The sequence below is a fragment of the Astatotilapia calliptera genome, chromosome 2 (genome assembly GCF_900246225.1).
Source record: "Astatotilapia calliptera chromosome 2, fAstCal1.2, whole genome shotgun sequence".
In the NCBI taxonomy this organism is placed as follows: domain Eukaryota; kingdom Metazoa; phylum Chordata; class Actinopteri; order Cichliformes; family Cichlidae; genus Astatotilapia; species Astatotilapia calliptera.
In genome coordinates this window covers 12,779,031-12,793,969 of record NC_039303.1, presented here as the reverse complement: position 1 = coordinate 12,793,969, position 14,939 = coordinate 12,779,031, and the positions used below count along the sequence as shown (strand labels likewise).

Sequence of the window (14,939 nt, the reverse complement as noted above, 5' to 3'; positions counted from 1 at the left end):
AGCTGATAGAGTTTTATCATACAGTTTAAAGTGGGTTAATCTATACATCAAAGTTTTTTTTGTGACTATTTGTGGAAGAACTGGAAAGAAGTGGCACGATCTGCTTTTAGGTAAATCATTGTGAAATATTTTGCTTTTATTTTCTTCAATTTTTTCCTTCCTTTTGTAAATTCATGCAGAAAAAAATGCTTTACTATCTCTCATTTTCTAAAGAAAATACAGCAGTTCTTTGCACATAGGCCTACGTGAACATCAACAGCGTGATAGGTTTGAGTACAAAAATAAATCCACTGATTGTGCAGGGGGAGATTTTTATGCCCTTTGAACTTTACATCATCTTTTCTGACATATATCAGATGTTGGTCTATGACTTTAAGATTCAGTGGCAGTAACGCTGTCACTCAAAGTAATGCTATATGTTCATATTACCACACATGTGATCTTTGACTCGGCACACATTCATTATATCTTTCAATGATGTAACCAATGCAAGTTTCCAAATTCATTGTTGAAATAAAGACAGAAATCTCTCGTTTTATTTGAATTCCAATTTATTTAAAGTGATGTTTAAAAAAAACCAACACTCCATTTATATCTCAAACACACACAATATCTAGTCACCCCATCTCTGTCAAATATGGTATATCCCTCGGTTAAGAAGCCACTTGGTTACCAACTAAGCAATCGATGCGAGGACCCAAAACCTGCACCATCTGCAGGGGGACTCCCCTGCCATCCGGAGGCCTGTGCAAGGCCTCAATATGCATAATATTCAGGCCTGAGGCAGCTTCTGATGTCGAGTGTGTGGTCCTTTTGCACTAGAGTAAAACACACCGAATGGACGGAACAAAATGCACTTTTTAAATGTGATTCTGTGTTTTAAGAAAAGATGACAAGCAGTGAAAGCGTCACATAAATGTGCCTTGCGTCTTTGCATACTCGTGAAAAAATGTTTTAATGTTGCGGGCACGTGCCAGGAAAGCGATGTAAAGACAGCAAGCCCTACAAAATAAAAGTCAACTGTTCTGGTGAGGAACGAGGGCGGTGTTTCAGGACACGTGCACACAGGTCTCTGGACTCAGTGCTGATTCAGTGGAGGAAGACATCTCGTCTCTGGTGGACTATGACACGATCTCATGAGTTTTCACGCCACAGACTATAACTCAGGATGTTGAGGTTTAGATGCAGGTGTATGGAGAGGTAGAAAAAGTACACAAGCACCCTAATTCCTCCAAAGCACTTCTATTCTTAGCTCATTTTTCCTCATCGTTTTCTCACTGAGGCCCCTAAAGTAGGTTTGATGAAGGTCTGACCCATGGACCCTGAGAACATTTCTGTGACATGTATCTTTAAAAAGCTTGTGTCGTGTTCCTCTAAACCTGAAATATCAGTCACATGTCACTTCTGTGTTTCCCCCCTTCTCACCTTGCATGACTTATGACGACACACCTGGACTGAAAGGTGTGAGAAGGCAGGAAGCGTTTGTTTTTTTTAAACCCTGTCTATAAAAATGACAACCCGGTGTTTTCATCAGCCTGAGCTCATACTCAGGTAAACGCCTGGACAGGTGGAGCTGCAGGCAGCTGCAGGAAGCTGAAAGCAGCACAACAAAACTAAACTGTTCATTTACTTCATCTGGAACTTTCTGAAACATCCAATGCTTTCATCATTGACTACAACATGTCTGAAAAGAAGCTTCGATTTTAACATCCCCACATTACCAAAAAACACGCTTTTAAAACTGCAATCATCTGTCTGTTGGTACATTTGGTATTGCTTGGTTTGCCGGAGAACACAGCAGAATCTGTGGTGCACATCTCAAAAGCAACCCATGACAAAGTGTTTCGTTTGTTTGAAAGCAGCAGAAGAAGAGCGTTTCTCCACTATTTGCAACTGCAGGTTATAAACAGAGAAAAACCAGTTATGCTCGCGCCGCCGAGGATGCCAGCTGCAGCACAGGTCTAACTTAACCAGGAGAAAAATTACAGGACGTGGAGGCAAGGCAGGAGAAGCCAGAGAATTGGGCTCTATAACAGTACAGCGCATTCCTGCTGATGACACAAAGTGACACTGAGCAGAATCTTTGTGCATCAAATAGAACTAAATCAACCTAAAGCTTTGCAGTCTTTATACAAGTCAAAGTGTCTGAAGAAAACTGAGTATCTGTGCAAAAATAGTGCAGCTTCCCTTGTACAGTGCAGCCCATCCTTCCTCCTGGATCCACAGGTTTATTGTCAAAAATCATCAGAGAAGCGAGCGGCCGATAAAAGCCGTTGTAGAAAAGCCAACAGTGCACTAACGCTGTTCTTTTGGCTCCTTTGAGACTTTTTGGTGTTTTTAGAAGTAGCTACAAAAATCCGAGTGTCAGTTTTATTGAATGTGAGCACGTTAGCCTCATGTGGTACGTATGGAGCAGCAGATACAGTCGGTCTTTGTGCAGCTGGAGTTTCTACAATGGCTGATCAACTCCCCTTATCTGAGCCCTGCTTTTTTCATAAAGTCACCAGTGCATTAGCTCTTACTGCTCTGTTACCTGCGCATCTTCATCCGAGCGAGTTGTTAGTCGGTTAGTGTAAATCCAAAAAAAACATAAATACAAAAGTACAACAAAGTCAACGTTTCCATTTTTGATCTGACACAGTAAACAAAAGGCAAACACTCTGCAAATCATCTGATCTCATCACTCTTTTGTCAATAAACGCACAAACCGAAGATACTCAGAGTCCATCCTAGCACTCTGCGTCTGCGCTGCCGTTGATTGAGCTGTCGCAGAGGGCGGCGTCTGCATCATCACCGGGCACTGCATGGTCGACTCCGTTTGACTTGATTTGATCCTCCTTGACACTGTGGAGCAGAGACAGCAAGCAACATGTAAGAGACCGAGAACAGCCGAGACTCAGCGATCACTGTAATCTGTGGAGACCAGGTCAGCATCAACCTTGTGCTGGAACCTGGACTCTAAAACTGCAGCTAACTACATAGCCTCCTTCTTGACTGCATGACTTCAAATATTCTTTTTTGTGTTTGTTTTACACATGCAAAGGTTTTTAGATTAGATACATGAACTTCCAGGGATACTGATGGCGTCTCCACCCGGGTCAGAAAGTATTAGGACGGGATGGAGGGCATGCTTGTGATGAGTGTCGCTCCACCTGTTTATGCAGCCGTTGCTGACTGGAGACTCGGCTGTTTCTTTCTCAGATAGAGAGCTGCAGGACCTCCTCTCCTTGCCCGTGTCCGAGCTCTTCCTCCGGGCTACGACCGGCCCCGAGCCCGACCCCCGTCTCTCTGGGCTAAGCCTGGGCCCTGCTGGGTCAGACGGGGCACTCAGCCCGCCGGGCCCTTCTGGATCTTTGCCGGAGTCGCTGCTGGTTCGCCTTCCATTCAGGCTGTCAGAAGATGAGACGTGGCTCATACGGCCCTCATCTGGTTATCAAAGAGACAGACAAAAACCAAAAAGCAGGTTTTTACATGAGTCTGTCTTAAAAAAATGGTACAGAACTTTTATTTAGAAGAAAGAATGTCAGATGTCTGATAATAGAGGGTAGATGTTAGTTTCATCTGTGGCTTTATATTCTCTGACTGCATGTATTGAATTTCTATTCATCTTTATTTTATTTTTATTTGCTTTTTAACACTGTTTTTATCTTCCTTGAACTTTTTCTCCTACTCAAACTACATCCTACTGCTTACTGCTCGCTCTTCTTTGTGTCATTGTTTTTTTTTTTTAGAAATTAGAAGTTTTGTAGATGAATATTTATCCAGCTCAAATACTCTGCACACTTAAAATCAGAAGGTTGTGGCTCTTTTTGCCAAACGGGTCAATCAATGCGAGGAAAGCAGAGCAGAAGTGTTTGTCCTGTGTGCGCAGTGCGCCCTCTGCTGGACACAAACTGACACAGCAGTTTGGAACGACTTTTGTTCATTAAGCTTTTATTAAGATCTTATATTCATATTATCCTGATTATACTTAAATACTTTTACTTCAGTAAAAAACAACAATAGTAGAACTTTTAGTGACAGTATCCTGACCAACACTATGGCGGCTCTTTGAGGTCCTTGTTGGCACTTTTGATAATGATTTTCAATATTTCTAAAGACTAAATGTTTTATTGTATATAATTAATGAAAATAGCTGCTGACGCAACACTGATGAGCTGCTTGGTGACAGGTTGCTACCTCCTGAGCCGGCCTCGCCCGCCTTGTTGCGTCGGCGTCTCAGGATGACCTCCAGCTCGCTGTCCTTCTTTCCGGGAGGTGACGGTCCCGACTCCTGCGAGCCTCGGCTGGGGCTCCTCTTCACCGTCTCCTGGAGGAGTACACACATTACTGCAGGAAGTATAGTTTTTTAATCTGAAAACAAATTGTTTCCAACCAGCGATGCTACAACTGATCCTACTGCACAATCCTAACTGTCAGGTCTAGAAAACATAAATACTACATTTAGACATTGTTACAGTGTCAGTCAGCTGAACCTGAGACCTCTGTGCTAGTCACAGGTTGCCTTTAACAAAAACTTTGTTTGAGCACCAGAGTGTTCATAAGTGCACCTGGCACGATCAGGTGGTGGGGGAAGATGCTCCAGTCTCGACGCACCCAAACGTGTCGTGAGGGTGTGCTGGAAACACGAGGCTGAGACATTGAGTCAGAGTGGATCACACAACTGCTCAGAGCTACAACCTCCTTGGTGGGCTGTTTAGTGTCCCTCCCACTCGAGTGGGAGGGCTGAATGTATTGAATGACACGAGGTCTGTCTCTGGGGGAGTTTTGAATTATCCTTCATGCAGTTTCTCGTATTTTCACAGTTAACCTGATGTTTTGCGTTGTTTCCGTGTCTGGCCTCCTCTGCTCTTTGTCTGCTCTGAGCAACTTGGTTCAGCGAAACAGAAACCCGGCACTGTTCGCAGAAAACCACGTCCAGATCAATCCTCAAACACCCTGCAGCAGGTCTGATGGAAACAAGCACCATCTTAAGCCTGGCGTATTCGTGGGGTCAGAGCTTACGATGCGCACCGCCCACCAGGGGGCAATGCACTTATTTCTCCTCTTGACATCTCCAGTGTACACAGGAAGATCCATGCAGTTTGTCTGAATATTCTCTTTTCACATTTAACAACATTTAACACGCTGCAGTAAAGCCAACATAAGCCCGTTTTACCAGGATGCCTTTCAGTTCCTCCATGGCGCTCTCCTGCTGTTTCTCCTCACAGGTTGGAGGCTGCTGGAGCAAAAACAGAAACATCACACTTGACCTTCATGACCTTCATGTTCCACCGACAGATCTGTGCAGCCTCACTAGCAGAGAATCATGGAAAAGGGGAAGAAGCTTCTAGTAACTGAGCAGGCACATGGTGTCCGGGCCATGAAGTGCTTAACAATGGACGTTAAAGTGACATGTTTTAGTGACTGGAAGAGGACCTGCAGTGTGTGTGTGTGTGTGTGTGTGTGTGTGTGTGTGTGTTAGTCTCTCTGGAAAGCCCAGAGAGCAACTGTGACTTGACTCACTTTTACTGCTATCCTCTGCAGCAGCACAAAGAAGAAGAAACATGGAGAGGAAAGAGAGGACAGTAATCAGGCAGAGTGCTTTCAGACTGCACGAGAAAAAACAGCCCTGAAAGTATTAACAGACACCCGGATTCATTTTCACATGAACAACGAGCTGAGATAAAACAGGAAGGATGAATCAGGAAGTACAGATTGATTTTTTACAGCTCATATTTGTGACATTTAATCTCTTACTCTTGTTGAAGGTAAAACAAATCAATGGAAGCTGACAACAAAAGAACCCGTTTGACAATTAGTTTAAAATGGTGATGAGCAAATGCGTCTTCTTATAGAGTGTATGCTTCACTCACATTCTGGAGCATTAAAATACACTATAGTAAATACTGTGATCTTTTTTCTTTACATATTAAAGTGAGCAGGAAATGATAAAAAAAATGAACGATCAGATTATATGTGGTTCCTGTCAGAGACTTCACCTCACAGCCTTTACCAGCTGATAGATCAAGCTCAGGTGTTTCTACATCCATTTATATATTTGGGAATCAATGGAGGGGTGTCAGTGTTTCTAAAAATACCCACAGAGACAAAAGCCCCAACAACAATGACCCAAGCTTCGTCGTTGGCTTCATATAAGACTAAAGAAGAGACACACAAAGGACACAAAACAACAACAAAGAGAAGAAAACAAGTGACAGAAACGGAGGCAGGTCGACCGCAAAGACACACAAACGCCTGTTATTCCTGACAGGTGACGCATGTCTGTGCCTCGTCATGCTGGAAATGCAGCTCAGCACATTTACTGGTTTAAACTGGAGTTCACATCTGCACTCGTAACTCCAGTCGTGTCCTTGTTTTTCAAATTTAGCTGTGAAAAAAAAGGGTTAGGGTTACGCCTCTCAGCGTGCAGTGCTCCGTCTCACCTTGGTGTCCTGACTCTTGACGGGCCGCAGGACGACGCCATGTTTGATCCGCTCCATCATCTCGTTCACTGCCTTCACTTTCACGTCATCCACACCTTCAGCAGCAGCTGGACAGCCAGAGGGAGACAAACCCAAATTACACCTACTGGATTAACGTAGCGTTATCATTTATTTCTGAGGCTGGCTTTGGCTGAGAACACGCTGCTGACCATAACAATCATGATAAATAATAACAATAACATTCTGTCTATCAATACATGAATATAAAACAGTGTGGTGAAACCCACCAGGAGGCTGCTCAGCCTTCACGGAGGCTTTGGAACCTTTGGAAGATTTCCTCATGATAGCTATCAGAGAGCTGAGAAACAGGCAAAATGATTCAAAATGAAAAACCAAGAAACAAAAGAAAAATCACGAGGTCAGACTTATGTGCAAATAGTCAAATTTACTTCCTATTACAGCTTCAGCGACATGTTTATCTCACATATGAAAGAAAATCCATATCAGCTTTTTATCAGATTGTTGTTACTCTCAGTATCAGATACGGGAAAATAAATACGTGATTTTAAGTCCTTCTCTTAATATTTATTTATTTATTCATGTGTTTGCCCTCACTGGCAGCCAGACTTTCTGATTGGCCGAGACAAACGCTGGTCTCTCACCTGAGGGGGTTACATCTGGAGGGCGGAGGCGGAGGTGGAGGGGGAGGGGGAGGAGGAGGGGGTGGCGGTGGCTGTGGAGGAGGGGCGGGAGGCGGCGCAACCCCAGGTGCAGGAGGAGGGTCTGTGCTGGTTGTCATGGCGATTTTTTTCTGGGCCTCCTGGAGCTCGTGAACTGGAGAGAAGAAAACGTGAGCGGTTAAAAATCCTCTCAGCTGCTGGAATGATGATTTTCTTTCATTGAAGCTCCTTCCTAAACTCAGAGAGCAGGATCTGGTCATGTTTTTAACCGTTGTCATTGGTTGCTGGTTTTAGCCCTGACATCATGTGACCCATTTACGAGTATCAGACAGTGTTGTGAGGCTGGAGTCATCCTGTTTCTTTCTGCATCAGCAGAGGAATAAACACAGGAGCCACGAAGCACCGAGACCTGTAACCCTCTTATTTAATCAGCCGTCGGGTCAGCTGTTTCCTCCTCACATTATACTACAATAGAAAATCACTAAAAACCGTAAAACATTGACTGTACCATGGATATTTTATTTTTACTTAGTTTTGCTTAATGTGAATTATAAATGTAGATTATTTCTCATTAATCAGTCTGCTGCAGTTCGCTTACTTGCTCCTCGTCTGTAGAAGATTCAGGAAAAAGTGCTTGAAAGAGACTCAAAGCTAACATAGAAATTATTGATTACTTTGCTAACTGCATTAGGGACCGAGCAGTTAACCTAACCCTCGGTGGACTCACAGCCGTGTTGACCTGCTGTGAGCTTGAACAGTGATATCATAAAGAGCAGGAATGAGCTGATTAACTCCCAGGATCCTCTCAGCAGGCAGGACTCTCACCCACAGACTGTCCGTCTCTTTCAGCAGCATCCACCTGCTTCTCTACACAGACACAGACAAGCTGCCCGGTCCAAAGGAAAGATGGAGGATGAATATAAAAGCCAGTCAGGGAGCAGGTCAGACAAAAACATGAGTTAAACCAGACTTAAACAGTTAATATTTGTATTATTGTCTCTCATATTCAGCTTCAGTGAGTTTGTGACATTTTACTTGAATACAAGAATTATCTGAACCTCATCTCATGGCACCTGCTTCTGTGTTTAAAAGCTGTGGGGTCTTTCTCTGTATGTCAGAGTGTGGGACCTGATGGGTGCCTCAGATTACCATTCAGCCTGCCTGCTGCTGTATGTTATTCCCTTTTCCTATTTTAACAAATTTTTTCATCTATAATGTGGAAAACTTTCATTCCAGAAGATCACAGTGGGCACAATTCAGTAAATACAGCCTCCCTTCACCTCCAGTGTTCTATACTAGGCTCACAATGATATTAAAGTTTTAATCAACACATAATGTCAGCTGACAAAATGAGGAATCTGTGGGTGTGCAGAGTTATTGAGTCCACCCCTGCTAATCCTCTGCATATTCATCAGCACGTCCATTTTATTAGGAACAAAAATGGAAAACAGAAGGTTGAAGCGGTCTGATTCTGGTGCAGCTTGATCTGAGCACTAAAACTGGGTCAATTGACACATGCCACATTGGCTGGAAAAGTATTGGTGCATAAATAACATGTAGCAGCATGAGGCTTCACTGATCCCAGTTTTAACAGGACTCCAGTTTTCATGCAGCTGAAATATTATTCTGTCCTTTGAAAGAAGAGACGCGCCCACAGGTCTGAGAGGAAGTGTTTGTTCTATCTTTAGCTTCATCACGTCTTCCTACAAAAGCAACAATCTACTTCACTGTGTTACACTCAGTTTGTTTAGGCAGACTCTTGCCAGCCAATCACAGATAGTTTTTTTCTGTTGCTATGCTGTGTGTCTCCTGTCTCCTTTTAATGTTAAACTTCTATTTTAATGCTCACCTGAGGACTTGGTGAAGTGCACCTCCTGTATATATTCTCTATGGGACACTCTTAATGTGTGTGCGTCTCCACCTCCACCCACCTTTTTCCTCCAGCTCCTCGTTCTTCTTCAGTGCCTGCTCCAGTCGTCCCTCCGCCTCCTTCTTGTCCACCTCCAGCAGCTCCAGCTGCCTCTGCAGAGCCTCTAGCTGTGTCTTCACACGGTTCTGCTCCAGCTGTTCCTCCAGGTTCTGCACCTACACACAGGCGTAGCACATGATTCAGAACAAGCTACACAGAAGCACCGTTACCAGACTGAAGGCTTTCCAAGCATGCAGCACTGGATGAAAGGCCATCAGACCCATTAAATCACATGACCACCGCATCTCATCAAGGAATAACTAAAAAGTAAAGGACCAGCTTCACCTATTGTTAGATTATAATATTATTTTATGCCATGTTATACCCCTAATTAAAGATTGTGAATTATTATGTAGTTTTAGTTTGCAGTATTCTCCTGAATTAGAAGAAGCTGATAACTATTGCATTCGTTAAACTGATTTGCATTACATTAGACTGCTGATTTATTGTGGATGAATGATATTGTTTTATGATGTTAGAAGAAATACTGTTTGCAGAGAGTCATCGCCTTATTTGTCTGATTAGAAGAGAACAGAATATACTGGAGTTTTCTGCCCCATCTCAGCAGGAGCAGATAAACAGGGAGCCAAGGTCGTAGCTTAGGCGCTGTGTGAGAGAAAGCATGTGAATGTTTAGGCTTTTATAATAAGGTGGGAGAACCAGAGGCTATAAGAGTTTGAGCAATGCTCCACCATTTTGAGATCTGAGGCTGTCTGCATACGGTGTCCATCTCCCACGCGTGTGTTCATTAAAATCATCGTTTGACTTAACCCGGCCGGACCAGTGTTGTTATTGTGGTTTTTTCTCGTCTCCATCCCCAATATTTTGAACCATAACACTATGATACCTGCAGAATGTCACCAACCACCTGAGTTATTATACTACATGTACTCTTGCTTTGGATTACTGAGGGTTTTACAGTTTTTTCTGTTTGCTTAAGCACATTTTTTGTAACTATTGGCTAATTTTGCAAAACTCTTCACACAAATAAGAAAACCTGTCACCCAATCATCAAAACATTGTAGTTCTCTTGCAAAAGCAAACACAGCTAGATTAACTCTTCACACCTTCGTAAAAATGGTGTTTCCGTATCAAACAGTACACACAAGCCACTACTAAGCACACAATGCGCCAACTGCACACTGATGGTATGAATACAAAACACATCTGGCTTTTGCTTTCTCTGTGCACAAGGTAGGCTATGTCAGTTTGAGCTCATACTTCTGTCATAGATCCATAAGCATAGAGGGATCCAAACTTCAAGTACTGGTGTTTATTCACACACATCAAAACAAACACAAGTGTTTATTTCCAAGTATAGGATTATTTGCAATCACCATAATGACTCTATGGGTTACTTGGTCTGCAGTGAACATGCTTCCTCTGCCCCCAGCATCTGGTCATCTAGCAATTCTGTAAAGTACAATTTCAGTATTTTTACATCAATGGTATTGGTGTGTTTCTCATTGGCATATGGCAGTGCTACAAATCTTTGTGCGAAGTGACTGTACTAACCGATTCTCATTTCAAGATGTCCTTATGGTACTTGCTACAGTGTAGCGGCTCGAGTTAGGCTGGACCCGTTGGCCAGCTTCCCTCAGGGTCATTCCACGGTTGATTACATGGTCCACTATTGTAGCTCTGATGTCATCAGCAATTCTATTTCTTACTCTTCCTACCCTTCCTCTCCCCCCTCCTCATCTTCCTCTCCCCCCTCCTCATCTTCCTCTTGCTCCTCCTCATCTTCCTCTTGCTCCTCCTTGTCCTTGTCGTCCTCTTCATCCTACTTCTTCACCTCCACGTCCTCTTCCTCGGCCTCCTCTACTTCTCACTCTTTCTGCTCCCTCCATTGTACTCCGCACACACAGCTTACCTGTATTATAGCGCTTAGGCTGATTGCAAAGTGAACTAATTATCTAAAGAAGTTTTCACATGTGAAAGTGTGCCAGACAGTTGGCAAATTAGTGTTAATGATAGCCATACATGTGTATACTTTTGCTAGGAGTGTGTTGGAAATTTGGTAATTGAGTGTTGTGCAGTGAATTGTGCCTACAGTTTTGCAAAGTGTGTGTTACAAAATTGCAAACTGAGTGCAAAGCAGTTTTTGTGCTTTTAGTTTTGCAAACTCAGTGAGTGGTTTTGCTATAAGTCTGAATAGTTTTAGAGATTGTGCTACAGGAATCACAGTTAGGGTTTAAGCATTCAGAAAAAACTGTAAAACTCAACCTTTAACAACCTTCTTCTTCTTCCAGCTGCTCCCTTTAGGGGTCGCCACAGCTTCCTCCATCACACCCTATCCCAACATCCTCCTCTGTCACACCAACCCTCTGCATGTCCTCCTTCAGTATTTATTTTTCCTTCAGTCAAGGTCATGATGGGACCGGTGTGAAATATGTTACAAGAAATATGTAGTACTGTAGACTGTGTCATTTCAGACTATGTGCATATTTTCTGTTTATTGGTATATATTGGACTGTCTGATCAACATGCAAACCAAAGAAGAGTATTAGCAAAGAGCAAGCTTCAGTGCTAAACCGATTTAACTCATTTAAAAATCAAAACAAAAATTCCAAAATGTCCAGAAAAGCAGAATCTCCAGGAAGCACCGAGGCAGGACTACAGAAGGAACTGAGAACAGATGGAGCCAATGAGGGTGGAGAAGATCAGAAAAGGAACTAGAGACAAAATGCAAAGCCCGGAAGTGAAACCACAACAAGACACACAAGAAAAATAATATAAAATTTTAATTTAGATATTTAAACTCTTTCAGCACAGCGGAAATATTTCAGCACAGGCACAGCTCTCACTCACCGCTTTGACTGAGAGTATTATTTAACTGCTCTACATGATTTCACAGGTAAACACAACAAAATCACACCTCTGCTATTATCCTTAACCATGCACGATGATCATATTTGCTTGTTTCAGGATATATTCACACAGCTCCAGCAGTAGAAACTCCGCCTTCTTGGCAGTGAAATTAAGGCTGCAGAAGAAGAGGCTTCATATTTTACCTTCTGCTGATGCTGCAGTCGCTCCTCCTCCAGGGTTTTGGTGACAGCAGCAACGTCTTCAAGGGCTTTGAGTAGCTGAACGCTGGGCTCAGCACTCTGCAGCAGCAGCATGCTTTGCCTGTTGGCCTCCTTCTGCTTCACCAGCATCTGCAGAAAACCGAGGACGATAATGAGGATAATGGGAACAAAGGAAGTTTTAGAAAGAGAGAAGGAAATGCCCGTCTGTGAATCTTTACTCTAAACAAACCAGCACAGAATCTGCTTTAATCCCACAGACTGTTCACTTTTCAGATCAGTAAAAACCAGATTCAGGACATTTCACCAATATTAACACACACATCAGTTACAAGCACAGAAACACAGTTCACTGTTTATCACTGAAGCTAGCAGCAGCAAAGCTCAGCTTGGATTATCAGAATGAATGACTTTAGAAAACTGTGGGAGTCACAAAGTGCTCTCGACGAATTGGAGAAACTCTCAAATGCCGATTATGCAAAATATGAAGATTAAGTTCTGCAGCTGTGGTGAGACAGCAGCCGCAGCAGCAAGCATGGCTTTTATGTATTAACGTAGTGAAAGATTAGTCATTGTGTTTGCCAGCTGGAAAACTGGAAGCAGTGTTTGATTCCACCATGAATCATATTTCAAATTTCTGCTCTGCCAAGACAAACAGGAAAAGGCAGATTTTAAGCTTCTTTAGGTGTTTGACTGTACAGCCGCATTTCTGTGACTCACTCTTTACCTCGTGTGCATAAGTTTCAGCTTTGACTCGGAGGCTCTGCTCCAAGTCGAGCTGCTCCTTCATTCCCTCGTACTCCTGAGCTGCCATCATGGAGACTGCAGATACGGGGGGGGGGGCATGTTTAGAAAGGCACTGATGTTACACTAAGGGTTTGGAGTTATTAGCATAGCAGCATAAATGTGATGCTGAATGAGGTTACTTGTGCTTTTACTCCAGCTCTCTGCTTTGCATTAAGTTGCTCTTTGCCTGCAGTTTATTTCGACTCACCTCTGTTAAATCTCTTGATGGTTTTGCTTTGCTGCTCGACTGTTTCACGAAGCTGCTTCATCTCGGTCTGATCTTTCTCTGACTGCTCGCAGTGGAAGAGCAAACACACAGAAAACGTCTTAAAAACAAAAACTTTATTTCTCTTTCTATTTTTATTTATGAAATCTTCATGACTATTGCGACACTGACCCACAGTTTAAGCTTGTATGATAAGAGAAAGGTTTGGACTGAAAAAATGTTTCCAGAAACAAACTAATCACGTGACCCATGATGTCACAAACAGTAATGTTTGTGCTGTGCAGTATTCACCTGTGTAATCAGCTCTTCTATCCTTTGCTGCTGGTCATGAATCTGACAGACAAAATTCTTCTTCTCCTCCAACAAGCTGTTCACCGTCTCCCTCAGCTCTGAGCAAACACAGTGAAGTATATTCATTTATTCAGATTAGCAGCTGAATTATGGAGTGTATTGGAAAACTCATCAAGTGCAGTGATTTAAAAATATATTATTAGCAAGAATGAATGAGTAAAAATGAATCCGTGACAAAAACGTTGTTCCAGAACACGTTCCTGCTGTTTGTGGAAGGTGAACCTCATTTGGTGAGCTGTACCTTTAACCTGCTGATGGTACTGCGTGAAGACGTCGGGGCTGCAGTCTCCCGTGTCTGCTGCGTCTGCGTCGGCCTCCAGCGCGATGCAGTCGGAGATGCTGGGGAGCAGCTCGTCCAAACACGGCCGTGACGTCAGACTCGGGTACTTCAGCTTCCTGTTCTCACAGTTCAGCTGCAGGTCAGAGGTTACAGGGGTCGACAGTAAGAGCAGCTCAGTGAGATTAAAGCCACAGAAATCATAGATCACAAACTACCGGGATCAATCCTGAAGCACACATTTCCTGTTTACTGCATTTAGATTTTAATAGATTTTAATAATAATTTTTGCTCTGGTCTGGATTATTTTCTTTTCATTTACAACATTAGTTGGTCTGACAGGTTACGTTGCTTTTATTTTATGAGTTGAGATGTTTCTAATGCTCTGTGATGATGATTTGTTGTTGTTTTTTTGTCTTTTAGAACTTATTTTTAGTCAATAATAATAATCTGGGCAGGCATCATGTATGTCAGGCGTCACACTGGACAAACGATCAGTTCATTTATTCAGAAACTAAATCGGCAACAGGAGGCGAGAGACAAACAGTTTGTGGAAGAAATGATAGAAAGTGACAGCACTTTAAGGCATTATTAGTACTTTTATCAACATGAAAATCTGTTCCGTACCTTTAAACTGTATAATTGTTCACCATCATCGCTGTTCCTGTTCTAAGTATTTTAGACATATTACTACATCATTAATGTAACCACACAGCTGTTGCAGTGGAGGCATTAATGCACACAGATAATGTAGTCAAATCGTCTCTGTGCACAGTCATCCTGACTCACTCCTCCTGATACTGCCAGCTGAGCCCTGATAATTCTAATCTTAGCATTGATTATTGAGCAGCGTATGTGTGTGTGTGTGTGTGTGTGTGCGTGTTTGCGTGCAACCTTTGTGGCCAGGGCCTCTGCATTCTCCCGACACGACTTCTCGATCTCCAGCTGAGTCTGCAGAACACTCACCTCCTCAATCACCATCTGAGACACTGAAGGAGTACACACACACACACACACACACACACACACACACACACACACACACACACACACACACAGAGTGTCAGTTTTGCTTTCATACTCTAAATGTTGAGTAATAACACAGCATAAGTAATGCAAGTACATAAATATGGTTTTATTGTTACTGTTTTACACAATATTCACAGAATGAATTGACTTTGACAGAGATGACCATT

General features: G+C 42.9%; 1 protein-coding gene across 5 annotated transcripts in view; it reads right to left on the bottom strand.

Moving 5' to 3' along the window:
• Positions 1-533: 533 nt before the first annotated feature.
• The window catches only part of shtn3 (shootin 3), a 32,134-nt gene continuing 17,728 nt past the window's right edge, over positions 534-14,939 (bottom strand). For 2 of the 5 annotated variants that reach the window (XM_026184875.1, XM_026184883.1), the window contains exons 3-17: positions 14,638-14,732; positions 13,708-13,879; positions 13,407-13,504; positions 13,098-13,179; positions 12,831-12,925; positions 12,089-12,235; positions 9,037-9,190; positions 7,088-7,259; positions 6,713-6,783; positions 6,426-6,532; positions 5,506-5,520; positions 5,159-5,221; positions 4,180-4,309; positions 3,153-3,426; positions 534-2,844 (exon numbers count right to left, since the gene is read on the bottom strand). In XM_026184875.1, coding sequence (XP_026040660.1) covers positions 2,730-2,844; positions 3,153-3,426; positions 4,180-4,309; positions 5,159-5,221; positions 5,506-5,520; positions 6,426-6,532; positions 6,713-6,783; positions 7,088-7,259; positions 9,037-9,190; positions 12,089-12,235; positions 12,831-12,925; positions 13,098-13,179; positions 13,407-13,504; positions 13,708-13,879; positions 14,638-14,732 — 1,790 coding nt within the window. In that variant the 3' untranslated portion in view covers positions 534-2,729. The remainder of the gene's footprint in view (positions 2,845-3,152; positions 3,427-4,179; positions 4,310-5,158; positions 5,222-5,505; positions 5,521-6,425; positions 6,533-6,712; positions 6,784-7,087; positions 7,260-9,036; positions 9,191-12,088; positions 12,236-12,830; positions 12,926-13,097; positions 13,180-13,406; positions 13,505-13,707; positions 13,880-14,637; positions 14,733-14,939) is intronic. The other 3 variants (XM_026184901.1, XM_026184910.1, XM_026184893.1) reach the window with 2 other exon arrangements.